The following is a 27,323-nucleotide window of genomic DNA, read 5'->3' as shown; positions in this document are numbered from 1 at the left end:
TCAAGTCTCTCAACCTGACATGATCTTAGACCTCAGTCTCACTGGTTCATGGAAACGACCACACAAGGGGTGTCTGTGGGAAACTGCACTGCAATGCTGACTTACATCTCCAAAAGACAACCGATAAAGTTCCACATAAACGTTTATCAATTAAATGCAAAAATTCACAGCAAAACCTAGCTGCGACTAAGAAAAAAGATCAAAATCTACAAGTAACGATTAAAGGAGCAGTTTGGATGTTTGTCGGGGGTAAGTACTGCTGCAAGTGCCAATATTGGGATCACTGCAGTTCCAAATTTGACCTGGATTCAGAAACTCGATGGAAATTGATCAAATTTGGTCAGATGATGCAAACATTTAGGGACAGTGGAATCAAGGGAGAGAATCCAAAACTTACAGAACCTGCTGAACAAAGTGAATGGGTCCAACAGCAACAAGAACTGGCTGTTAACTTAATACTAAAACATCCCAGGGCACTTCACAGTGTTTATCAGTGAAAATTTGTTACTGAACAAAATAAGGACTTTAGAGCAAGTATCTTAAAGTTTAGACAGAGAGGTTGACTTTAATCAATATCAAAAGAAGAGAGAGATGGAACAGTTAAGTTTAAGTTTATTTATTATCATAGAATCATAGAAACCCTACAGTTCAGAAAGAGGCCATTCGGCCCATCGAGTCTGCACCAACCACAATACCACCCAGGCCCTATTCTGTAACCCCACATATTTACTCTGCTAATCTCCCTGACACTAGGGTTAAGTTATCTTGGCCAATCAACCTAACCCGCACATCTTTGGACAGTGTCACAAGTCGGCTTACATTAGCACTGCATTGAAGTTTCTGTAAAAATCCCCTCGTCGCCACACTCCGGCGCCTGTTCGGGTACACTGAGGGAGAATTTAGCATGGCCAACGCACCTAGCCAGCACGTCTTCTGGACTGTAAGAGGAAACCGGAGCACCTGGAGGAAACCCACGCAGACATGGGGAGAATGTGCAAATTCCACACAGACAGCGACCCAAGCTGGGAATTGAACCCGGGTCCCTGGTGCTGTGAGGCAGCAGTGCTAACCACTGTGCCACCGTGCTGCCATGTTAACAAGGGAAAGAGTATGGGGCCTATGCAACTGATGACATTGATGCGAAGATGGAGTTGATTAAAATCAGGGATATGCAAGAGACCAAAATGGGAGGAACATAAAGTATTGCCAGGGTGAAGGAGGTCAGAGAGATAAAGCAACTTTGATAGCTGAAACCTCATGTAGTCACGTATAAAATACTGGTCATGGGCATAGAATGGTCACTGATCTTAGTTCAAGAATTGTGTTGATATTTGCTATGAATCAAGATGGAAGGGGCCTAGAGCTCATCACAGTTCACAACCTCTCCAGAACCAAAATGGTAGAAGAAAGGTCAGAGGGATTGAAGATCAGAGTGTGCAATGGTCTTGGTCAGCCCACCCCTTTAGTCCTGTGTCCTGAGGACAGATCGAAAGCACCAAACATCGGAAGGCAGTGCAGAGCGGGAGTATGAGGTTGATGCCTCCTGTTTGAACTACCTGGCTGGCTGTAGGATTCGCATTCTAATCAGTATTCTGCAACTTGATTCTGTCTGTTTGCACTGTTTGAGAGCAGATTTCCACTCCATCTGACGAAGGAGCAGTGCTCTGAAAGCTTATGGTATTTGCTACCAAATAAATCTGTTGGACTTTAACCTGGCGTTGTGAGGCTTCTTACTGTGTTTACCCCAGTCCAACGCCGGCATCTCCACATCATGAACTACAGGGAACCAGGGGAGAGAACTGGACTTTTCAGTTTTGGAATGAAGAGGGATGAATTGGAGCTCTTTGGGAATGGGGTGGAAGGAAGGTGGGGGGGGGGGGGGGGGGGGGCGTTTAGAACCAAGTGACTGTTCCTCCCATTCTGATTCCGCCTTGCAACATAATTTTCATTCTGAGTGGTGGAAACATCTGCCTGTGTAAGGTGGAGGCCTCATTAAGGTATTGACTGCCAAGGGCCCATCATTCGGAACACAGGTTAGAGATTATGTGTGAATTATACTGGTGTGAATGATGCTGTAAATGGCTGAACCCTTAGGAACGTTAACACACAGAGGGATCTGGGTGTGCAGGTCCACAGTTCCCTAAAAGTGGCAATGCAAGTGGCCAAGGTGATTAAGAAGGCGTACGGGACATGCTTGCCTTCATTAGCCGGGGCATTGAGTTTAAGAGTTGGCAAATCATGTTGCAGCTATATAAAACCCTGGTTAGGCTACATTTGGAGTATTGCGTGCAGTTCTGGTCGCCACACTACCAGAAAGACATGGGAGCTTTGGAGAGAGTGCAAAGAAAATTCATCAGGATGTTGCCTGGTCTCAAGGGTGTTGGCTATGAGGAGAGGTTGGATAAACTACGATTGTTTTCACTGGAAAGACGGAGGCTGATGAAAGGTTTACAATATGATGAGAGGCAAAGACAGGGTGGATAGTCAGAGGCTTTTTCCAAGGGTGGAAGTGTCAGTGACAAGGGGGCACAGGTTCAAGGTGAGAGGGAGAAAGTTTAAGGGAGATGTGCGGGGAAGTTTTTCATGCAGAGAGTGGTGGGTGCCTGGAACGCGCTGCCAGAGGAGGTGGAAGCAGGTACATGAGCAACATTTAAGAGGCATCTGGATGGGTTTGTTTTTTTTTGTTCACTTGTGGGACATGGGCATCGCTAGCTGGGCCAGCATTTATTACCAATCCCAAATTGTCCTTGGAGGGCAGTTGAGAGTCAACCACATTGCTGTAGTTCTACAGTCACATGGAGGCCAGACCAGGTAAGGATGGCAGATTTCCTTCCCTAAATTAGTGAACCAGATGGCTTTTTCCGACAATCGACAATGGTTTCATGGTCATCAGTAGATTCTTAATTCCAGATATTTTTTACTGAATTCAAATTCCACCATCTGCCGTGGCGGGATTCGAACCTGGGTCCCCAGAACATTAGCTCAGTTTCTGGATTAATAGTCTAGTGATAATACCACTCGACCATTGCCCCGCCATGAATAGGAAATGAATGTACATGAATAGGGAGGGAATAGAGGGATACAGACCCAGTAAAGGCAGAAAGTTTTTTTGTTTAGTTTAGTTAGAGCATCATGATCGGCACGGGCTTGGCGGGACCAAAGGGCCTGTTCCTGTGCTGTACTTTTCTCTCTCTCTCTCCATTAGGGTCAATTCTGCGTCCAATTAGGATCGATTCTGTGTCCCCCCTGGCAAGACCGCACACTGAGAATGAAGCCTCATAGAAATATCCCTCAAGGGTTTAATATAGGACAGTCCTCTAAAGGGGGTAGAATGCTCTCTTGAATACCAGATCCCACAGCATGTCATCGTTGCACTCAATGCTCTGTGACCCCATTTGCCATTGTACTTACTCAGTGTTCCACTCATTTGGGCATTTCCTCAGCAGGTCTGGCTACAGGAAGGCTGCGGTTAGTGGGATAGAATAGGCAAAATCTTCCAATCCACATGGCCGCCTTTGAAAACTCAGAGTGGAAAGTACGCCTCTTGTTTGCATGTGCAGCCTGGCTAGAAGGACCCAAAATAGAACTTATTATTAAAACTCAACACACATTGTCACACCCTCTAAGATTTCAACATCCTAACAGGGGAAATATTGCCCTGGCTTTATGGAGTTGGATGTCACCCAGTTTCAGCGTTAATTCGGCCTCTGTTGTGTTTAACTTTCCTCTTTAAGGAAGCACAGTGTGGAAGGTTTTATCCCTTAAAGGATATGGGGTTGACAACACACTGTGCCACATTCATAACAAACACACTAATGTGTACTTACCTTCTTTTGTCTGCTATGTTAATGAGTCTTAATGCCTCCTTTTAAAATAGCCACATTTGATGCAAACTCATTAATGTGTTTGTTGCTATTAACACACGGTACAATTTCACCCCTGTACCAGCTGCGTTCCGCCATAAAACAGTGTTTCAATCAACATGGAGCTCAGTGGTGCTCATCATAATGCGATAACCCCTCAAGCACATTGCAGATTTGATCTCCGATTATTCTGTTTGGAATTATTAACTTTTGCAAAGTCTGCCCAGTCGGCTCGTACTCTGCGGATGGGGCGCTGTGCGAGAGGTTTGCCCGTTTCACCTCTCAGAATGCCAAGGCTCCAGAACAAACAGACGAACAATGATGGGCAGGGAGAAGCAGCCCCTGCCAAATGGCTGCGATACCGTGGGGTGTCGCACCACCCCCCACCCTCCCCCTCACCAGGGAAACCTCGTGATCTTACTGCAGCGAGCAAAAGAGACAGATAAAGGCCGGTGTTTTACGACCTCGCTCGGACGAGGCTCGTAAGATCCCACCCGAGGCCAACGGGAGAATTCCGTTCTGCGAGCAGTTCTGCGGTAAAACTCTGGCTAAAATCTCGGTACGGTTTGGGGATAACGCTGTCTGCACTCCCTTGATTTGAACCTGCTCTCAAGAGACCATTCCAGCTCTGCTAGCCATAGAATCATCGGCCAGGATTTTACATCCCGCCCACCATGGGGGAATTTAAATGGACGTTTACTTTGACAAGACTGTACTATGCCCCGGGGAGGAAAGGGCCTTAAAACCCTGACCATGGAATCACAGAATGGTTACAGCATAGAAGGAGTCATGCCTGATATCATGAGAATCTGTTCACCGAATCGCAAACCCACCTTTCTCCCCACACCCCCTCCCACCCCCATTTTGAAAATTGTTACTGAATCTGCCTCCACCACCATTTCAGGCAGCACATTCCCCATCATAATAACTCAATGCAAAAAAAAAAGCTTCTCCTCCTGTTGCTTTTGGGCTTTTTGCCAATCCGTGTCCTCTGGGCCTTCTTCCTCCCACCAATGGGAGAACAATCAGGTGGCACAGTGGTTAGCGCTGCTGCCTCACAGCGCTAGGGACCCCGGGTTCAATTCCGGCCTTGGGTCACTGTCTGTGTGGAGTTTGCACGTTCTCCCCGTGTCTGCGTGGGTTTCCTCCGGGTGCTCCGGTTTCCTCCCACACTCCAAAGATGTCCAGGTTAGGTGGATTGGCCTAAATGCGCGGGGTTACATTGGTACAGATGCAGGGTGGAAGGGGTGGGCCAAGGTAAGATTATGTTTCGGAGAGTTAGTGCAGACCCGGATCGGGCGGAGTGGGGAGGGTGGAAGGTTGAGAAGCAGCAATTGCAATTCCATTCCCCCCAGCAATGAATGGATCCTTGCCAATTTTAGACCTTTAAAATCCATTCGCGAGCGTGGCTGGGATTTATTGTCCTCGTCTAATTGCCCCCTTGAGAGGGTGGCGATGAGCCTTTACCATGAACTATGTAGTTGTAGGTACACCGAGGATGCTGTTAGGGAGGGAGTTCCATGATTCTGACCCAGCCATAGTGCAGAAATGGCCCTCGTATACTGAAATTGGGCTGGTGCATGGCATTGAAGAAGAATTAGCAGCTGTCCCTGTTGCCCCTTTAACCTTTAACCAAATGGGTCGGGATGGATGTAGCAGCAGGCACAAGGGGCTGAATGGCTTGTACCAGATTGTAACCCTTGAGCTCCTGTCCGTGGGAGAGAGTTGGGTAGAGTGAGCACGTTGACATTCGATATCAGAAATCCAAACATTTAACATTGGAAAGCGGTACAGACAGAAATACTGTGGAGAATGGTGAAATACTGGTTCTGACGTGAAATACAAATGATAGATTTCTTTGCTGATTTTGATGATTATGAATCATAATACTGTAATCTTATCAGTGCGACTGTGAACTCGAAGCACAGTAAGGAAAATGTTATAAGCATACAATTTCATTAGACATCCTGTTCTCCTGGGAGGACTGCAAAGAGCATTATAATGAAATAAGATGGTCTACTTATGAAGTGAGTGCTTTTAATTGGTTTGGGAATGACATTGAGATACATTACTGCACACGCTTTAATAAAGCAAGAAGCTTAGAGAATAGCAAAATGTTCATTTCTCCACAGATGTGGAATCGGGATTTACTTCATTTTAGTCTATTGTGTGCCCTCCGCTTGTCTGAATCACATTGTAAGCACCCGGTTCAGTGTGGAGAGCAGACATGGATTATCCCATTAGCTTTCAACAGCTAAAGATTATGGCCAGAATGTTACCACCGTTCACGCCGGTGGGATTTTCCCATCCTGCTGGGTGCTAAATTCTCCGACCTCACTGTAGCAGGAGCCTGGCACCAACAGCCGGTACGATCGAGCTCTTTGCGTTATTTCCCATAGCTGCCATTGTCTGGGGCTGTGCTCCATCCCCCCAAATGCCCACAGGACTGATCTTTCGGACGACATAGTTGCTTGGGCTCCGTGATGGGGCTTAGGAAGGGTTACATAGAAACATAGAAACCAGAAGCAGGAGTAGGCCATTCGGCCCTTCAAGCCTGCTCTGTCATATATTTTGATGATGGCTGATCATCAAATCCAATATCCTGATCTTGCCTTCCCCCCATATTCGTTGATCCCTTTAGCCCCAAGAGCTATATCTCATTTTTTCTTGAAATCACACAATGTTTTGGCTTCAACTACTTTCTGTGGGAGTGAATTCCACACATTCACCACCCTCTGGGTGAAGAAATTTCTCCTCACCTCAGTTCTAAAGGGTTTACCCCTTATCCTCAAACTATGACCCCTCGTTCTGGACTCCCCCCACCATTGGGAACATTCTTTCTGAATCTACCCTGTCTAGCCCTGTTAGAATTTTATAAGTTTCTGTGAGATCCCCTCTCACTCTTCTAAACTCCAATGAATATAATCCTAACTGATTTAGTCTCTCCTCATACTGCCATCCCAGGAATCAGCCTGGTAAACCTTCACTGTACTCCCTCTATAGCAAGGTCATCCTTCTGAGGATTCATTCTGAAGGTGGTTATAAGTTAAGGTAATTTGGGGGCCAGTTTGGGCCTTCCATGTGGTATCTCACAGGGGGTACATAGAAACGTAGAAGATAGGAGCAGGAGGAGGCCATTCGGCCCTTCGAGCCTGCTCCGCCATTCATCACGATCATGGCTGATCGTCCAACTCAATAGCCTAATCCTGCTTTCTCCCCAGAACCTTTGATCCCGTCCGCCCCAAGAATATTAAAACATGATGTCTGTTTCTATGGTGACAGGAACTCCTGGGAAACCATGTTCAACCGAAGTGCGGAGGCGTCCACCTCCCAGGAATTGCAGTGCTGTCAGAGGCTGGTGCAGCTTTGTAAAGACTGCCTACTCGTGGTTTACAGATACGCGGCTGACTCCAAGGGGTCCTTCTCTGGCTTTAGCCACGAATGGGAAGACAACAGGTGAGAGGCTATTATCCACACTCCGCTTTACAGATGACACTGTGTAATCCTGAGACACCAAGATGAAGGATCATTAAACAGGTCAGTGCCAAGAGTAAATGGGAAAACAAGGTAACTCAGCTCGCAGTGATTGAGTGTTGCCAGGTTTACAATTGGCGTGCAGCCGTTGATATTTATGCAAGGAACCATAAGAAGTCAAATGGGTGAAACAATAGACCAGACGCTGTCCTTTCCCCTCTGGGACCTGTTGCGACATTGTGTGCATGCCATTGTAATGTAAAGGTACTTGGCAGAGCAAGGGTTAATGTGAAGAATAACAGTACCCATGGTACGCCCCATGGGCGTCGCTGGCTGGCCAGCATTTATTGCCCATCCCTAGTTGCTCTTGGAAGGCAGCTGAGAGCCAACCACATTGCTGTGACTCTGGATTCACATGTAGACCAAACCAGGTAAGGACAGCAGATTTCCTTCCCGAAAGGACATTAGTGAGACAGATGGGCCTTTCCTACAATTGACAATGGTTTCACGGTCATCAGTAGATTCTTAATTCCAGATATTTTTATTGAATTCAAATTCCACCATCTGCCGTGGTGGGATTCGAACCCAGGTCCTCACAATATCAGCTGAGTTTCTGGATTAATAGTCCAGCGATAATACCACTAGGCCATCACCTTTCCTGATGTATGATGTATAGAGTCGCATGGTAATAGGCTCACAGACAACAGTCTGGAGGGAAGCAGCACCATGAATGACAGCAACCTTGGATCTGTACACTTAGTAAGGAAGTTAAAACTAGAGGACACAGCCTCAAAATAAAGGGGGGTCGGTTTAAGACAGAGTTGAGGAGGAACTTCTTCTCCCAGAGGGTGGTGAATCTCTGGAATTCTCTGCCCACTGAGGTGGTGGAGGCTACCTCGCTGAATATGTTTAAAGCGCGGATGGACGGATTCCTGAGCGGTAAGGGAATTAAGGGTTATGGGGATCAGGCGGGTAAGTGGTACTGATCCACGTCAGATCAGCCATGATCTTATTGAATGGCGGGGCAGGCTCGAGGGGCTAGATGGCCTACTCCTGCTCCTATTTCTTATGTTCTTATGTTCTTAAGTTAAAGACTCACAACAAATGGTTCATGTTTAAATATACAAGTCTCAAGATTGGCTCATTGAGACATCCATGTTACAACAGGATCTTGGATTCAAATCGTGCCCAGAAAGAGGGGATGCAAAATCTTCTCATATGATCATTAATTTAAGGAATTAGGCAAGGGCAGAACCAAAGCCTGAAGTTGAAGTATTATTGGATACATTGCCACAGTTAAATGATCAGGAAACATGGAAGTGGGTGGAACATTGGCTGGTGACATTTGATCTGGGCAATTGTAAAGAATGGCACAGAGCAATAAAAAGGGAGTTTCATTTTTTTTTAAGAAAAGGAAATCTTGCGTTTCTGTTGCACGGTGGTTAGCACTGCTACCTCACAGCGCCAGGGACCTGGGTTCAATTCCGCCCTCGGGCCACTGTCTGTGTGGAGTTTGCACATTCTCCCCGTGTCTGCATGAGTTTCCTCTGGGTGCTCCGGTTTCCTCCCACGGGCCAAAGATGTGTGGGTTAGGTTGATGCTAAATTGACCCTAGTGTTAAGGGATTAGCGGGGTAAATATATGGGGTTACAGGAATAGGGCCTGGGTGGGATTGTGGTCGGTGCTGACTCAATGGGCCGAATGGCCTCCTTCTGCACTGTAGGGATTCTAGGATTCTATGATTCTTTCATCATCTCAGAGGATGTCCCAAAAGTGTTTTACGACCAAGTACGTCTATTTGAAGAGTAAGCACTGTAGAATTGTAAGCTGCAAACATTTGCTCACAAACAAACTCCCATAAAGAGCAATGAGCTAAAGGACCAGATCATTTGCGGAGAAAAAAGCGAAATACTGGGACCGGGAAATGCTGGAAAATCTCAGCAGGCCTGACAGCATCTGTGGAGAAAGAACAGTGCTGATGTTTCAGGTCTGGATGACCCTTCATGATGTGGAGATGCCGGCGTAAATTTTGTAAATTGAGTTTGTGTCTTTATCTGCCCTGTTTGTGAACAGAACTCCCACTCACCTGACGAAGGGGCAGCGCTCCGAAAGCGAGTGGCTTTTGCTGCCAAATAAACCTGCTGGACTTTAACCTGGTGTTGTGAGACTCTTCGTGGCCAGAGATCTGTTCTCTCTCCACAGATGCTGTCAGACCTGCTGAGATTTTCCAGCACTTCCTGTTCTTGTTTCGTTTGTTGGGAATGTTGGTTGGCAAGGACAATGGGAGAAGCTGCCTATTCATATCTATGAATGGAGGAGAAACAGCCAAGTGTGAAATTATGCTGGGCATATCTAATTAAGATACACGAGGGTCTGTTTTTTTACTCTGTTGGGTCCATTCATTCCTTTGAACAGATGAGGGACAGCACTTGGTACGAGTTTTAAACTGGTTTTCTTTCATTGAACTGGACTTTAAAAAAATTAACATGACAGAAGCAGGAAAAAGTGAACTTGGGGGCTGGCTTCACAGCTAGGTCCTGAACTGAACTAAAACACTCTAAAATCCAAACTATATTTCTACCCTTATCTCATTATTGGAAGTGTCCTTCACATGCTGTCTCCGACTAGAAAAACAATCCTTGCAGCTGCTGTTATGCTGTTGTTTGCCTGCATTGTGTACCCTTCAGGAATGCAGTCAATGTTTAGCTAACCCATCATGCCTTCTGATTCTACATGTAGTCAAGCCAGCTACAATAGTTAAGCTTAGCAGAGTTAGTTGCATAGGCAGAAATATCTTAAAATGAAGTCTTTGCAAACAGGGCTAAGCATCTCTCAATTCATTCACGGGATGTGAGCATCACTAATTGGACCAGCATTTCATTGCCCGTCCCTAACTGCCCTCCATTTCTGAGCATTTGAGAGTCAACCACATTACTGTGGGTCTGGAGACAGATAAGGATGGCAAATTTCCTTCCCTAAAGGACATTAAACTCAGATGGGTTTTTACAACAATTGACAATGGTTTCATGGTCATCATTAGACATTTTAAAAAATTCCAGATTTTGAATTCAAATTTCACCATCAGCTGTGGTGGGATTTGAACCTGGGTCTCTGGATAGTCTAGTGACAATACTACTATGCCATCACCTCCCCTTAAGCTTCCATTCAAGCCCTTGAGCCAATGCAGGCATCAGCCATATATCACTGATCCCTAACGTCAGAGGGACTTTTCCCGAATTGAATGGAGGCAAGTGACAAAGAACAGAAGTTTACAAAAACAACTCGCCTTTATAATAGCTCCTTTAACAGAGTAAAGCATCTCGAGATATCTCGCAAGAATGACCTTCATGCAACATTTGACACTACCCCATAAGATGAAAGCTCCTCGAGTCTAGGTTTTCTGATCTATTAGCCCAAACACGTGGCAGCTATTTTATAAGCAGAAAAGTCCCACCCCAGAACTGAGATACTGGCTGACTAACCTGGCCGTTTTGGTTGAAGAGTAGCTTTTGGCCCGAAGACCAAGAGAATTTCCTCTGCTTTTCTTTGACCAGTTCCCTGAGATCTTTAACTTCAGGGCCTCCCTTGAATGCCTCCTCTTAACATAGAAGATAGGAGCAGGAGGAGGCCTTCGAGCCTGCCCCACCACTCATCACAATCATGGCTGATCGTCCAACTCAATAGCCTAATCCTGCTTTCTCCCCATAACCTTTAATTCCCATTCGCCCCAAGTGATATATCCAGCCGCCTCTTGAATGCATTCAATGTTTTGGCATCAACTACTTCCTGTGGTAATGAATTCCACAGGCTCTTTGGGTCAAGAAATATCTCCTCGTCTCCATCCTAAATGGTCTATCCTGAATCCTCAGACTGTGACCCCTGGTTCTGGACTCCCCCACCATCGGGAACATCCTCCCTGCATTTACCCTGTGTGTCCTGTTAGAATTTTATAAGTCTCTATGAGTTCTCCCCTCATTCGTCTGAACTCCAGTAAAAACAATCCTAGCCTAGTCAATCTCTCCTCATACTCTTGAAGGCAGTGCAGCACTCCCACAGTGCTGCACTCACATTTCAGCCTGGAATTTAAGCCTAGGCTCTGGCTTGAAGCCGGAATCCATAATTTCATGTCTCAAGTCAGAGTGCTTCCAAAAGGGTCAAAGCTGACATGGAAGATATATATTTTGCTAAAATAAACTACATGCAATTTGCATCCGTATCACTTCTTTCGGCTGCAGTCACTGAACAGATATTGAACTGAGATGTCCTCCCAACCCGATTTCCGCTTGCTGATTGGTCGCAATTACACTGTTCATGGATCTTTTCCTCTGACAGACCAGTTGTTAGCTGCTGTTCCAAATTAATGATATCCCTTTTTTGTAAACCAGCGGGACCTGCAGTGAGGAGCGTTTCTGCCCAGCTAATTTCTAAACGTTCAGCATAAACGTAGCAGCAAATTAGAGACGCGGCAATTCTTTATTTCCCTGGTGGTTGGCAGGTGAAAAGGCTACCCCCACTCTCCCAATTACTCCCTGTCAAAACAGGCCAGCCCAAGAGTAATGCAGACTCCCTCCTCACCCCTGAGCGTGTCCAAGGGGACAGGATGTTGATAATGATGACAATCCTGGTGCCTTTATCAACTCCAGTGATAAGCTTGGTCTGCATGGCCCAAGAAAGAAAGACTTAATTTTTGCTTGTGAAAAAAAACTTTAAACCACAGGTTTAAAGCGATTTGCAAAAGTGGCGAATGTGATGTGTGGAAAAACCTTTTCACTCACGGAGTGTTTCGGGGTCGGGAATGCACTGCCTGGAAGTGTGGTGGGGACAGGTTCAATTGAGACATTCATACAATCGCGACAGTGCAGAAGGAGGCTGTTTGGCCCATTGAGTCTGCACCAACTCTCCAGCAGAGTACCTTACTCAGGTCCACCCCCTACCCTATCCCCATATCCTCACATATTTGCCCCACTAATCCCGGGACATTATTATAAGGCCAATCCACCTAACCTACACATCTTTGGACTGTGGGAGGAAACCGGAGCATCTGGAGGAAGCCCATGCAGACACGGGGAGAACGTGCAAACTCCACACAGACAGTCACCTGAAGCTGGAATTGAACCTGGATCCCTGGCGCTGTAAGGCAGTGGTGCTAACCACTGTGCCACATTGCCGCATTGTTCCTATTCAAGTAATCATCCAATGTGCAGGGGTACGGGGAAAAAGCAGGAGAATGGCACCAAGTCATGGAAGTTTAAAGGTTTATTTATTAGTGTCACAAGTAGGCTTACATTAACACTGCAATGAACTTACTGTGAAAATTCCCTAGTCGCCACACTACTGCGCCTGTTCGGGTACACTGAGGGAGAATTTAGCATGGCTAATGCACTTAACCAGCACGTGTTTCGGACTGTGGGGGGAAACCGGAGCATCCGGAGGAAACCCACGCAGACACGGGTAGAACATGCCGACTCTGTACAGACAGTGACCCAAGCCGGGAATCGAACTTGGGTCCCTGGCTCTGTGAGGCAGCAGTATTAACCACTGTGCTGCCATGCCTCCCCACGACATGACGCCCGTTTGGAGAGACGGTGCAGACATGATGGGCCAAATGGCCTCCTTCTGTGCCCGTAACAATTCTGTGATTCTGATTTTTCTGTAACATCTTTCAGAACCTCAGGATGTCCCAAAGTGCTTTACACCTAATGAAATACTTTTGAAGTGTAGTCACTATTGTAATGTAGGAAATGCAATGGTTAAATTGTTTCCCAGCAAGTTCCCATAAACTGTACTGTGAGAATGACCAGACAGTCTGGCCTTGGCCAGAACGCCTTTTTTTTCTTTAATATGCGTGGCCAGAAGCTCCGGGAGTCCAGGTGGGGCCTCGATTTTAAAGTCTCGTTCAAATGGCGTCAGTGTGGTACTCTGTCCATAGAGAGTGCCACCCTGGATTGTGTGGCTAAGTCCCTGGAGTGGGACACTGAACCCAGGGCCCCCTGGCTCAGAGGTGAAAGTGCCCCCACGTTTGTGCCAGGGCTGTGGCACCAAGAGGAGCAGCCAGAGCTCACAACTGGCAGGGGCAAGACGGGCGCAAGGACAACACGACTGCGGCATGAGCTGCAGTTTGTTGTCAGCTGAGGAAATCAATTTAAGCTGTCGCCTCCCTCCTCTCGGCTGCTCCCAAAGGCTGCAGCACACGCGGTAAAATGCTGATGCGCTGCTATTCAGAGCTGTGAATGGAGAAGTGTGCTGAAACCTCTACCTTATTTAATACATTACAACAGTGATTATACTTCTACACTACTCCGCAGACTGTGAGGAGCTTTTGGGACTTCCTTGGGTCATGAAAGGTGCTGTAAAAATGCAAGGCTTTCTTTTTAGTTCTTTTCACTCCCTCCCCCCCAGCAACAGCAACCACAAGTAGAGTGGCACAGTGGTTAGCACTGCTGCCTCAAAGCGCCAGGGGCCTGTGTTCGATTCCCAATTTGGGTCACTGACTGTGCGGAGTCGACACGTTCTCCCCGTGTCTGCATGGGTTTCCTCCGGGTGCTCCGGTTTCCTCCCACAGTCCGAAAGACGTGCTGATTAGGTGCGTGGGCCATGCTAAATTCTCCCTCAGTGTACCTGAACAGGCACCGGAGTGTGGTGACTAGGCGATTTTCACAGTAACTTCATTGCAGTGTTAATGTAAGCTTACTTGTGACACTAATAAATAAACTTTAACTTACATTTATATATAGCACCTTAAACATTAGCTGAACATTCCACAATGCTTTCAGACATAATTTTACACTGAACCGCATTAAATGAAATGTTGGGTTAAAAGCAAAATATTGCGGATGCTGGAAGTTTGAAACAAAAGCAGAAAATGCTGGAAAATCTCAGCTGGTCTGGCTGTGTCTACAGAGAGAGAATAGAGCCAATGTTTTGAGTCTGGATGACCCTTCGTCAGAGCTCTTTGTTGTGTAAGGGGATATTAGGACAGATGACCAAGAGGTTGGTCAAAGAGGTAGGCTTTAAGAGACATCTTATAGAGCCATAGAGGTTTGCAGCATGGAAACAGGCCCTTCGGCCCAACTTGTCCATGCCGTCCTTGCTTTTTTAAACACCTAAGCTAGTCCCAATTGCCTGCATTTGGCCCATATCCCTCTATACCCATCGTACCCATGTAACTATCTAAATGCTTTTTAAAAGACAAAATTGTACCCGCCTTTACTAGTACCTCCGGCAGCTTGTTCCAGACACTCACCAAGCTCTGTGTGAAGAAATTGCCCCTCTGGACACTTTTGTATCTCTCCCCTCTCACCTTAAACCTATGCCCTCTAGTTTTAGACTCCCCTACCTTTGGGAAAAGATATTGACTATCTAAATGAGATGGGAGAGATAGGGAGACGGTAAAATATAAGGAGAGGATTCCGAGCTAAGAGCCAGAAAGCTCAAGGCACGGCCATCAATGGTGGAATGAAAGAAATCAGGAATTGCAAAATCAACATTTTTGATCATTAAACAGGAAGAGTTCACTGAGTGAATTTTGTCCGTTCTAGCCATTCCCACAGTTGGTGATTCAGTGAATTCCGTTAAACTAATTCTCCAGTGAAAGAAACATCTTGCCACAAAGGTCATTGTGACATGAAATGTAGCACCACAGGTCACCGTTAATGCTAAGGCAACATTTAAGAGGGAATTTGGTAACCACTTGAAAAAAAAAGACATGTTAAAGAGTGGGAAAATGGGATCACAGTAGGCACAGGGAGATAGTGATGTAAAGTTTAATTTTAAAGTTTATTTATCAGTGTCACAAGTAACATTAACACTGCAATGAAGTTTCTGTGAAAATCCCCTAGTTGCCACATTCCGGCGCCTGTTCGGGTATACTGAGGGCAAGGAACTACAAAAGGTCGTGAATGTAGCCCAATCCATCACACAAACCAGCCTCCCATCCATTGACTCTGTCTACACTTCCTGCTGCCTTGGCGAAGCAGCCAGCATAATTAAGGACCCCATGCACCCCGGGCATTCTGTCTTCCACCTTCTTCCTTTGGGAAAAAGATACAAAAGTCTGAGGTCACGTACCAACCGACTCAAGAACAGCTTCTTCCCTGCTGCTGTCAGACTTTTGAATGGACTTGCATTAAGTTGATCTTTCTCTACACCCTAGCTATGTCTGTAACACTACATTCTGCACTCTCTCGTTGCCTTCTTTATGAGCAGTATGTTTTGTCTGTATAGCGTGCAAGAAACAATACTTTTCACTGTATGTTAATACACGTGACAATAATAAATCAAATCAAAAAGAAATTAGCACGGCCAATGCACCTAACCAGCACATTTTTCAGCCTGAGAGAGGAAACTGGAGCACCCGGAGGAAACCCACGTAGACACGGGGAGAAGGTGCAGACTCCGCACAGACAGTGACCTGAGCCGAGCAGAATTCTGTAACTTGATTTTGTGTCTCTGTGCCCTGTTTGAGAGCAGATATCCACTCCATCTGACGAAGGAGCAGCGCTCCGAAAGCTAATGGCATTTGCTACCAAATAAACCTGTTGGACTTTAACCTGGTGTTGTTAAAACTCTTACTGTGTTTACCCCAATCCAATGCCGGCATCTCCACATCTTAATTTACCAAAACCAGTAGCATCCTATTACCTCACGCACACTCGTACAAGATCAGGAGGCGAGGAATCCCTTTGGGTGGTTCCAAAATCGCACAGAGGGAAAAATTACCTCATCGTCATTACACATGTCACTCCAGACCCACAGCCCTCTGCAGTGACCCAGCAGCCCACTCAGTTCAAGGGTCATTAGGGATGGGCAACAAATGCTGGCCTTGTCAGTGACATCCACATTCCCATGAAAGAATAAAGGGGAAAACTGAGTAAGATGAGGAACTATTACTGAGGCAGACACAGCGCGTTGAATTATCCCCTTCTGCTATTTTCCTTTCCTATGACTAAATAGTCTTGTCAAATATTCATGACTGATCCAATTTCACTCGTGATCCATGCCAGTGAAAAATGGTGTAAATGATAGGGAATTGTGATAACAATTACTGCGTCATTTACACCAGAGCTTTTACTGCACATCATTTATTAATTGATTCGACTTATCAATTTATCATCAAGAATTTCGCATTTGTTTGCAGTTTTACAGCCTAGTGGATTATGTTTAATTCATAAATCCAGACTATCTCTGCATTCACACACCACAAGAACGGGCTGGGCAATGAGACTAAGCATGGAATGAGATTTTGCCCTATACTGAGATCCCTCTTAGTTCATGTCTTTGGTCAACAATGACCCGAGGCTGAGTCCACCACCTCCACAGTGTTGGCGCAAAGAAAAGCCCACTTCAAATTAACAATCCGATTCTGGTGTGGGTACGTCCTTAGTTCGAGATCATAGAATGGTACAGCACTGAACGAGACCACGCAGTCCCATCAGGGCTGTGACAGGCTATTGCCTTCTAAGGTTGCTTACCAACAATTCCTGTCACAGTCGGTATGGGATAGGGAGGTCCAGGAGGAGTGTCGAGGGATGTTGTGAGCATTGATCCTCCTCCATTTGTTCCAAAAACTACCATGATGGATTGCTTTTCATAGAATCATAGAATCTACAATGCATAAGGAGGCCATTCGGACCATTGAATCTGCACTGAATCTTACCCAGGCCCTATCCCACAACCCCACGTATTTACCCTGCAATTCCCCCTAAATTGAATATCTTGGGACACTACAGGGCACTATGAGGCGGGTACAATTTTGTCTTTTATAAAACATCTGAACGGTTACATTGGTAAGATGGGTATAGAGGGATATGGGCCAAACGCGGGCAATTGGGACTAGCTTAGTGGTTAAAAAAAGGGTGGCATGGACAAGTTGGGCCGAAGGGCCTGTTTCCATGCTGTAATCATCTATGACTCTAATTTAGTGTGACCAATCCACCTGACTTGTGCATTTTTGGAGTGTGGGTGGAAACCGGAGCACCCTGAGGAAACCCATGCAGACACGGGGAGAACATGCAGTCTCCACACAGGCAGTGAGCCAAGGTCGGAATTGAACCTATGTCCCTGATGCTCTTCGCCAGCAGTGCCAACCACTGTGCCACCATGCCGCCCCTCAAGAGTACGATGTCACTAACTGATATATTGTCCCCAGGTGCTCGACCGCAACAACAACTCGCATTTATATAGCACCTTTAACCCAGTAAAAATCTACAAAAATATCTCAAGGTATTTCACAGGAACCTTATAAAACAATGTTTGACACAAAGATAAGGGATCATTGAGGGACATGACCAGTCTCCAAGGAGTGTCTTAATGGAGAAACGTGAGGTAGAGAGGTGGAGATGTTTAGGGAGGGAATTTAAGAGTGTAGGGCCAAGGCAACCGAAGGCATGGCCGCCAATGGTGGAGCACTTAACATCAGAGCTGTGTAAACGGCTGGAATTACGTGTGCATTCCCCTAGGTCACCCCGCAACCACGTTTGGATATAGGATTCTACAATTCTAGAATCCCTACAGTGCAGAAGGGGGCCATTCAGCCCAATGAGCGTGCACCAACAACAATCCCACCCAGGCCCTATCCCCGTAACCCCACATAATTACCCTGCTAATCCCCTGATACTGGAGGGGGGGGGGGCAATTTGTCATGGCACATCTTTGGAGTGTGGGAGGAAACCGGAGCACCCGGAGGAAACCCATGCAGACAAAGGGAGAACGTATAAACTCCACACAGACAGTGACCCGAGGCCGGAATTGAACCCGGGTCCCCAGCGCTGTGAGAATCATAGCATCCTTACACTCGGCCTATCGAGCCTGCACCAACAATCCCACCCAGGCCCTATCCCCGTAATCCCATGTATTTACACTGCGAGTTCCCCTGACACTAAGAGTCACTTTTAGAACAACAAAGAACAAAGAACAGTACAGCACAGGAAACAGGCCCTTCGGCCCTCCAAGCCTGTGCCGCTCCTTGGTCCAACTAGACCAATTGTTTGTATCCCTCCATTCCCAGGCTGCTCATGTGACTATCCAGGTAAGTCTTAAACGATGTCAGCGTGCCTGCCTCCACCACCCTACTTGGCAGCGCATTCCAGGCCCCCACCACCCTCTGTGTAAAAAACGTCCCTCTGATATCTGAGTTATACTTCTCCCCTCTCAGCTTGAGCTCGTGACCCCTCGTGAACGTCACTTCTGATCTGGGAAAAAGCTTCCCACCGTTCACCCTATCTATCCCCTTCATAATCTTGTACACCTCTATTAGATCTCCCCTCATTCTCCGTCTTTCCAGGGAAAACAACCCCAGTTTACCCAATCTCTCCTCATAGCTTTACCATGGCCAATCAGCCTAATCTGCACATCTTTGGAGTATGGGAGGAAACCGGAGGAAACCCATGCAGACACGGGGAGAACGTGCAAACTCCACACAGACAGTGACCCAAGGCTGGAATTGACCCAGGTCCCTGGACCTGTGAGGCGGCAGTGCTAACCATGGAGCCACTGTGCCACCCTTTTGTGACAATCAATAGCTGAAACCAGTTTTTAAGAAAATATATATATTTTTGGACATTTACCATTTACTTTTCATAGATTCTGGATTCTGGATCCAGTAAAGTCTAGATCTCAGGGCCCATGAGATCAGCAGATTCCTTGTTCAGGAACCCAGAAGCAGTCAGGATCTTTGGGATTCAGGAAGCCAGTCGGAAAAAGTTTCTATCTTTGTTTCAAAAATATTTCATTTTGAACACGGAAGTGCAGGATTCTTATCAATGCATTCTGGGAAGTTGACTGGGTTATAATTTAAATACGTCAGACGTAAATGGCCCTCTCACTGACCTGTCATATTCATGGGAGTGGGAATTCTTTATGCCAAATATAGGAAGGCTTGGTGACACAGTGGTTAGCACTGCTGCCTCACAGCGCCAGGGATCCGGGTTCAATTTCCAGCTTGAGTGACTGTCTCTGTGGAGTCTGCACAATCTCCCAATGTCTGCCCGGGTATCCTCCGGATGCTCCGGTTTCCTCCCATAGTTCAAAGATGTGCGAGTTAGGTTGATTAGCGATGCTAAATTGCCACTTAGTGTCAGGGGGTTAGCAGGGTAAATAAGTGGGGTTATGGGGATTAGACCTGGGTGGGATTGTGGTCGGTGCAGACCCGATTGGCCAAATGGCTTCTTTCTGCACTACAGGGATTCTATGATTCTACGACCTGGGTTCAGTTCCGGCCTTGGGCGACTGTGTGGAGTTTGCACGTTCATCCCGTGTCTGTGTGGGTTTCCTCTGGGTGCTCTGGTTTCCTCCCACACTCCAAAGATGTGCAGGTTAGGTGGATTGACCATGCTAAATTGCCCCTTAGTGTACTAAGATGTGTAGGTTAGGGAGATTAGTTGGGCTAAATAGTAGGGTTACACGGTTAGGATTTGGGTGGGATGCTCTGTTGGAGAGTCGGTGCAGACTTGATGGGCCAAATGGCCTCTTTCTGCACTGTAGGGATTCTATGGTTTCTATGGCTATAAATACATTACAACGGGATCAATTGGGCCAGTGGGCTGACAAATGGCAGATGGAGTTTAATTTAGAGAAATGCGAGGTGATGCATTTTGGTTGATCGAACCAGGGCAGGACTTACTCAGTTAATGGTAGGGCTTTGGGGAGAGTTACAGAACAAAGAGATCTAGGGATACATGTTCATAGCTCCTTGAAAGTGGAGTCACAGGTGGACAGAGTGGTGAAGAAGGCATTCATACAGAACAAAGAGATCTAGGGGTACAGGTTCATAGCTCCCTGAAAGTGGAGTCACAGGTGGACAGAGTGGTGAAGAAGGCATTCGGCATGCTTGGTTTCATTGGTCAGAACATTGAATACAGGAGTTGGGACATCTTGTTGAAGTTGTGCAAGACATTGGTAAGGCCACACTTGGAACACTGTGTACAGTCTGGTCACCCTATTATAGAAAGGATATTATTAAACTAGAAAGAGTGCAGAAAGAATTTACTAGAATGCTACCAGGAATTGATGGTTTGAGTTATATGGAGAGGCTGGATAGACTAGGATTTTTTTCCCTGGAGCGTAGGAGGCTTGGGTATGATCTTTTAGAGGTTCATAAAATAATGAGGGGCATAGATTAGGTAGATAGTCAACATCTTTTCCCAGAGGTAGGGGAGTCTAAAACTAGAGGGCATAGGTTTAAGGTGAGAGGGGAGAGATACAAAAGTGTCTAGAGGGACAATTTTTTACACAGAGGGTGGTGAGTGTCTGGAACAAGCTGCCAGAGGTACTAGTAGTGGCGGGCACAATTTTGTCTTTTAAAAAGTGTTTAGACAGGGGGGAACAGGGTCACCGGAGGGTGCACGGTCACCAGAGGGCGCAGGGTCACCATAGGGCGCACAGTCACCAGAGGGCACAGTGTCACCATAGGGCGCAGGATCACCAGAGGGTTCAGGGTCACCGGAGGGCACAGGGTCACCGGAGGGCGCAGGGTCACCGGAGGGCGCAGGGTCACCGGAGGGTGCAGCGTCACCAGAGGAAACAGGGTCACCAGAGGGCACAGGGTCACTGGAGGGCACAGGCCGGAGGCGGGTGAGGGTGGGAGGGGGAATCACTGAGAGTGGGTCACAGGCTGGAGCTGGGGATTGGGGGGACGGAAAAACGGGCAGGGGAGTGATTTTCAGCATTTGTTCTTTGGACGAGTCACCATGGCGACGCTCCTAGCTCCTGCTGTTTGAATGCAAGCAACAGTGAAATGAGGCACTAAAGACATGGGAGCAGAGGTAGACCATTTGGCCCATCGAATCTGCTCTGCCATTCATTGAGATCATTTTTAATATCCATCTTACAGGATGTGGGTGTTACTGGATTGGCCAGCATTCATTGCCCTTCCCTAATTGCTCATGGGAGGGCGGTGCTGAGCTGCCTTCTTAAACTGCTGCAGTTTCTGAGGTATCGATACACCCACAGTGCCGTTAGGGAGGGAGTTCCTGGATTTTAACCCAGTAAGAGTGAAGGAAGGACGATCTGTTTCCAAGTCAGGATGGTGAGTGACTTAGAGGGAAACCTCCAGGTGGTGGTGTCCCAGGCCATGAGCCTTCTCAATCCGGGGCAGAGACAGAGAGGCAACAGAGTGCCCTCCCTGCACTGTCCCACCAGATTAAATACCCCCACCATGGGAGAGGGCATTAAATTCTGCAAAAGGTGAGGGTAAAAGTGTGGAAACCACCCCCCTCCCCTTCAAAATGAAGTTGATGTCAGCTTAAATTAATAATTTTAAATCTGAGTTTGATTTTTACTGTGCCAAATGATCTGGACTCAAGGTTTATGGGTGTGGCCGGGATATACAGATTATGAACTCATTGAATAGCGAAACGGTTCTGAAGGGCTGAATGGCCTCCTCCTCTTCCTGTGTGCCTACGTAGCATAGACACCTGGGCGGACTTCAGCCAAGTCACAATTAAATGGGAAAAGTTGGTGATTGGAGAGAATCGGGAGTCCTTGACCGATGGGACGGTTTAAGGGAACCAAAAGAGAAAATGCTGGAAAATCTCAGCGGGTCTGGCAGCGTCTGTAAGGAGAGAAAAGAGCTGACGTTTCGAGTCCAGACGACCCTTTGTCGAAGCTGGTTTCAGTTGTCTTTGACTGATACACAAATATATTGCCGCCAGGTGACTGACTCTCACTTTTGTCTCTCCCCAGTTACTTGCCGCCCCCGGGGTACCAGCTGACCATGAAGACTCTACCAACCGGCTTCAGCCGCAGTTCCACAGGGATGCCCCGCACCCGCAGCCTGTACACCAGCAGGCTCAACCAGTACTGAGCTGCCCACGGGGAGTTTGTGTTTTATTTTGCAGCGCTTTGTAGATACTGGCAGGGCCGCTACGACAAGCAAGCGTCTCAACCCTCCTCAGACTGGCAATGGGAGCTGGGCCTGTTCACTCTCTGATCCACATCTAGCCACATTGGGTTGGATGTCTCGGGGAGGGGGGGGGGGAGGGGATGGCGGGGGGGGGGGGGGGGGGGGAGGGGGAGGGGGGGGGGGGGAGGGAAATAGCTCGCTCCCCGCTTTCCGAGTGCGGCGGATCGAGTGTCGGGCAGCCACACAGTTGGGAGGTGGCCAATTAGCCGGGGCAAAGGGCCCTCCCTGACCAATCTAGGCCAAGGCTTCAGGTGGGAGAGGGGGCCACGCTGCGAACAGGAAGGTGTCCACGGCCGCCGATTTAAAGACCGCCTGCTCTCTCAATCTCTCCCTATTGCTGACGGCCGGCTAAAACTGGTGAATAAATGAAGCTGCAGTACCTCCAGACCCCGCCGCCTTCACCAGCAGAAGCAGCTGTGATCCTGTTGGCTGGCCTTCCCTCCCACACCTTGTCATGCCTGGCAAGAAGGAATCTGCAGCTCTCCCCACCCACCGCCCCCCCCCCCCCACCGACCCCCCCCCCACCCAACCTCTCCCCCTCTGACTCCCCAAAAAAACTTGCGACGGGATTTTCCGGCCGTGCTCGCCTCCGAAACCAGAAAATCCTGCCCGACGTCAACAGACCTTTCTGTGGTCCGCCCCTCGCCCGCTATGATTCCCATGGCGGGCGGAACGGGGAGATTTACTCCTCTGGGAATGGGTAATGAAAGATTGCGGACGATTGGCTCGTTAACAAGCCCAGGTGTTGACTGGTGATTTCAAAATGACGGTCACGGCACTAACTCGCCTTCCGTCATATTGGAGACTGGCGTGGTGATGTCAGATCGCCAACCTGACGTTAATCACAGGCGGATTTTAGGTACTCGTGGGGGTGGGGGTGGGGGTGAGGGTGGGGGGACATTGTTGTGGGTGGGGGAACAGGGTGGGGGGGGGGGGGGGGGCGGGCAGTCGGGGCTATGCAGGACACACCCTGCCTGATTTTCAGCCATTAAATCAAGCGCACTGTTTTGAATCGACTGCAGGAAAAACCCACCTTGACCCTTAACCCAACGTCTCATCGTTTTCCAACTCCAAATGTTTACAGGGAAATATAGCGGGCAGGGGGTGAGGGGGAGGGTGCAGATGGGAGGCCACGAGAGGGAGTTGGTGGTGAGGGGGATGTGGGGGAGGTGGCAGGTGGAGGGGGAGGGGGAAGGGGGTTGGCTGGGGGGTGGGGAGGTGGGGTTGAAGAGGAGACAAGTGTGTTCCTTTCTCCCTCAGTTTGGAAAGAGAAGCCATCGAGATTCAGTTTTGTTTGATTTGCGCTGCTAATGATTATATTTGATTAATTTATTTCTCGAGTGCTTCACTCTCATTGTCAGGAAAGTGAACACATCTGATTTTATTTTTAATTTGGTTTCAGCTGGCTGAAAATACGCCTCGTGGCTTCTTTGGTACCCAGTCATTCTCGATCCAATTACTCACTCCGGCCTGGTATGGGAATTCTCACCTTCGCCACCTCATGATGAATGGAATTGTTCCGGGTTTCCGCGGTGCCTTTCCGTCATCCTCCAGTTAGATGCTGATTCGCGCCAGGGGGTTGTTCCCATATCCCGGCGAAGTCTCCCTTTCCCAGTGTGAACCTAAATCAGTTTCAGGTGGCCATCCGACCAGGGCCCAGCCTAATCTCCCCGTTCAGTGGCTCATTTGTTCAGGTGAGAGTACTATTTCGCTCTCAGGACGGTAAAATGGCCAATGGTGTTGGTGGATGGGCCACCAGTCCAGTGACATCACCACTACACCACCACCTCTGCCCCAACTAGTTCGCTAATTCCCTTTAGGGTGGCACAATGGCACAGTGGGGAGCGCTGCTGCCTCACTGCGCCAGGGATCTGGGTTCAATTCCGGCCTCGGGTGACTGTGTGGAGTTCGCACATTTTCCCCTCCGAGTGTTCCGGTTTCCTCCCACAGTGCAAAGATGTGCAGGTTAGGTTGATTGGCCATGGAAAATTGCCCCTCAGTGTCAGAGGGATTAGAAGGGTAAATAAGTGGAGTGATGGGGATAGGGCCTGGGAGGGATTGTGGTTGGTGCAGACTCAATGGGCCAAATGGCCCCCTTCTGCACTGTAGGGATTCTATGATCAATGATTTAGGGAAGGAAATCTGCCATCCTTTGTCAGTCTTGCCTGTACATGACTCCAACCCCATGGCAATGCGGTCAACTTTTAATGGCCTTCTGAAATGACAGTAAGAAGTCTCACAACACCAGGTTAAAGTCCAACAGGTTTATTTAGAACATAGAACATAGAACAGTACAGCACAGAACAGGCCCTTCGGCCCACGATGTTGTGCCGAGCTTTATCTGAAACCAAGATCAAGCTATCCCACACCCTATCATCCTGGTGTGCTCCATGTGCCTATCCAATAACCGCTTAAATGTTTCTAAAGTGTCTGACTCCACTATCACTGCAGGCAGTCCATTCCACACCCCAACCACTCTCTGCGTAAAGAACCTACCTCTGATATCCGTCCTGTATCTCCCACCACGAACCCTATAGTTATGCCCCCTTGTAATAGCTCCATCCACCCGAGGAAATAGTCTTTGAACGTTCACTCTATCTATCCCCTTCATCATTTTATACACCTCTATTAAGTCTCCCCTCAGCCTCCTCCGCTCCAGAGAGAACAGCCCTAGCTCCCTCAACCTTTCCTCATATGACCTACCCTCCAAACCAGGCAGCATCCTGGTAAATCTCCTCTGCACTCTTTCCAGCGCTTCCACATCCTTCTTATAGTGAGGTGACCAGAACTGCACACAATATTCCAAATGTGGTCTCACCAAGGTCCTGTACAGTTGCAGCATAACCCCACGGCTCCTAAACTCCAACCCCCTGTTAATAAAAGCTAACACACTATAGGCCTTCTTCACAGCTCTATCCACTTGACTGGCAACCTTTAGAGATCTGTGGATATGGATCCCAAGATCTCTCTGTTCCTCCACAGTCTTCAGAACCCTACCTTTGACCCTGTAATCCACATTTAAATTTGTCCTACCAAAATGAATCACCTCACATTTATCAGGGTTAAACTCCATTTGCCATTTTTCAGCCCAGCTTTGGATCCTATCTATGTCTCTTTGCAGCCTACAACAGCCCTCCACCTCATCCACTACTCCACCAATCTTGGTGTCATCAGCAAATTTACTGATCCACCCTTCAGCCCCCTCCTCTAAGTCATTAATAAAAATCACAAAGAGCAGAGGACCAAGCACTGATCCCTGCGGCACACCGCTAGCAACCTGCCTCCAATCCGAAAATTTTCCATCGACCACCACCCTCTGTCTTCGGTCAGACAGCCAGTTATCTATCCAATCGGCCAACTTTCCCTCTATCCCACACCTCCTCACTTTCATCATAAGCCGACCATGGGGGACCTTATCAAACGCCTTACTAAAATCCATGTATATGACATCAACTGCCCTACCTTCATCAACACACTTAGTTACCTCCTCAAAAAATTCTATCAAATTTGTGAGGCACGACTTGCCCTTCACGAATCCGTGCTGACTATCTCGGATTAATCCGCATCTTTCTAAATGGTCGTAAATCCCATCCCTAAGGACCCTTTCCATCAATTTACCAACCACCGAAGTAAGACTAACCGGTCTATAATTACCAGGGTCATTTCTATTCCCTTTCTTAAACAGAGGAACAACATTCGCCATTCTCCAGTCCTCTGGCACCATCCCCGTGGACAGCGAGGACCCAAAGATCAACGCCAAAGGCTCTGCAATCTCATCCCTTGCCTCCCACAGAATCCTAGGATACATTTCATCAGGCCCAGGGGACTTATCGACCTTCAGTTTATTCAAAACTGCCAAGACATCCTCCCTCCGAACATCTATTTCCTCCAGCCTATTAGCCTGTAACACCTTCTCTTCCTCAAAAACATGGCCCCTCTCCTTGGTGAACACTGAAGAAAAGTATTCATTCATCACCTCGCCTATCTCTACTGACTCCATACACAAGTTCCCACTACTGTCCTTGACCGGCCCTAACCTCACCCTGGTCATTCTTTTATTCCTCACATAAGAGTAAAAAGCCTTGGGGTTTTCCTTGATCCGACCCGCCAAGGACTTCTCATGTCCCCTCCTAGCTCTCCTAAGCCCCTTTTTCAGCTCATTCCTTGCTAACTTGTAACCCTCAATCGAGCCATCTGAACCTTGTTTCCTCATCCCTACATAAGCTTCCCTCTTCCTTTTCACAAGACATTCCACCTCTTTTGTGAACCATGGTTCCCTCACTCGGCCATTTCCTCCCTGCCTGACAGGAACATACCTATCAAGGACATCCAGTATTTGTTCCTTGAAAAAGTTCCACTTTTCATTAGTTCCTTTCTCTGACAGTTTCTGTTCCCAACTTATGCCCCCTAATTCTTGCCTAATCACATCATAATTACCCCTCCCCCAATTGTAAACCTTGCCCTGCCGTACGGCCCTATCCCGCTCCATTGCAATAACAAAAGACACCGAATTGTGGTCACTATCTCCAAATTGCTCTCCCACAACCAAATCTAACACTTGGCCCGGTTCATTTCCCAGTACCAAATCCAATGTGGCCTCACCTCTAGTCGGCCCATCCACATATTATGTCAGGAAACCCTCCCGCACACACTGCACAAAAACTGCCCCATCCAAACTATTTGACCTACAAAGGTATTTGGTAGCAAATACCATAAGTTTCGGAGCAGAGCTCCTTCGTCAGATGGACTACCACTTCTGAAATGACTCAGCCAGCCACTCAGTTTCATGGAGAAAAATTTGGGAATTTGTTCACCATACAGGAGAGGGGGTGGGGTACTGGTATTCTTGCTGGACTAGCAATGCATAAACCTGGGATAATGCTCTGGGTTCGAATCCCAACAGGGCAGACGGTGACATTTGAATTCAATAACAGTCCGGATTACGCGTTGGAGTTCAGAAGGATGAGGGGGGATCTTATTGAAACTTACAGGATATTGCGAGGCCTGGATAGAGTGGACGTGGAGAGGATGTTTCCACTAGTAGGAAAAAGTAGAACCAGAGGGCACAACGTCAGATTAAAGGGATG

The 27,323-nt window shown here is 47.6% G+C and overlaps 1 protein-coding gene across 1 annotated transcript in view; it reads left to right on the top strand.

The window, feature by feature from the left end:
• Positions 1–22,240, top strand: part of ttll7 (tubulin tyrosine ligase-like family, member 7) — a 163,609-nt gene extending 141,369 nt beyond the window's left edge. The window contains exons 19-20 of the mRNA XM_078218982.1: positions 7,146–7,319; positions 22,017–22,240. Of these exons, the coding sequence (XP_078075108.1) occupies positions 7,146–7,319; positions 22,017–22,137 (295 nt within the window). The 3' untranslated portion in view covers positions 22,138–22,240. The remainder of the gene's footprint in view (positions 1–7,145; positions 7,320–22,016) is intronic.
• Positions 22,241–27,323: the final 5,083 nt, after the last annotated feature.

The sequence above is a fragment of the Mustelus asterias genome, chromosome 8 (genome assembly GCF_964213995.1).
Source record: "Mustelus asterias chromosome 8, sMusAst1.hap1.1, whole genome shotgun sequence".
In the NCBI taxonomy this organism is placed as follows: Eukaryota; Metazoa; Chordata; class Chondrichthyes; order Carcharhiniformes; family Triakidae; genus Mustelus; species Mustelus asterias.
This window is presented reverse-complemented; position numbering and strand designations above follow the sequence as displayed.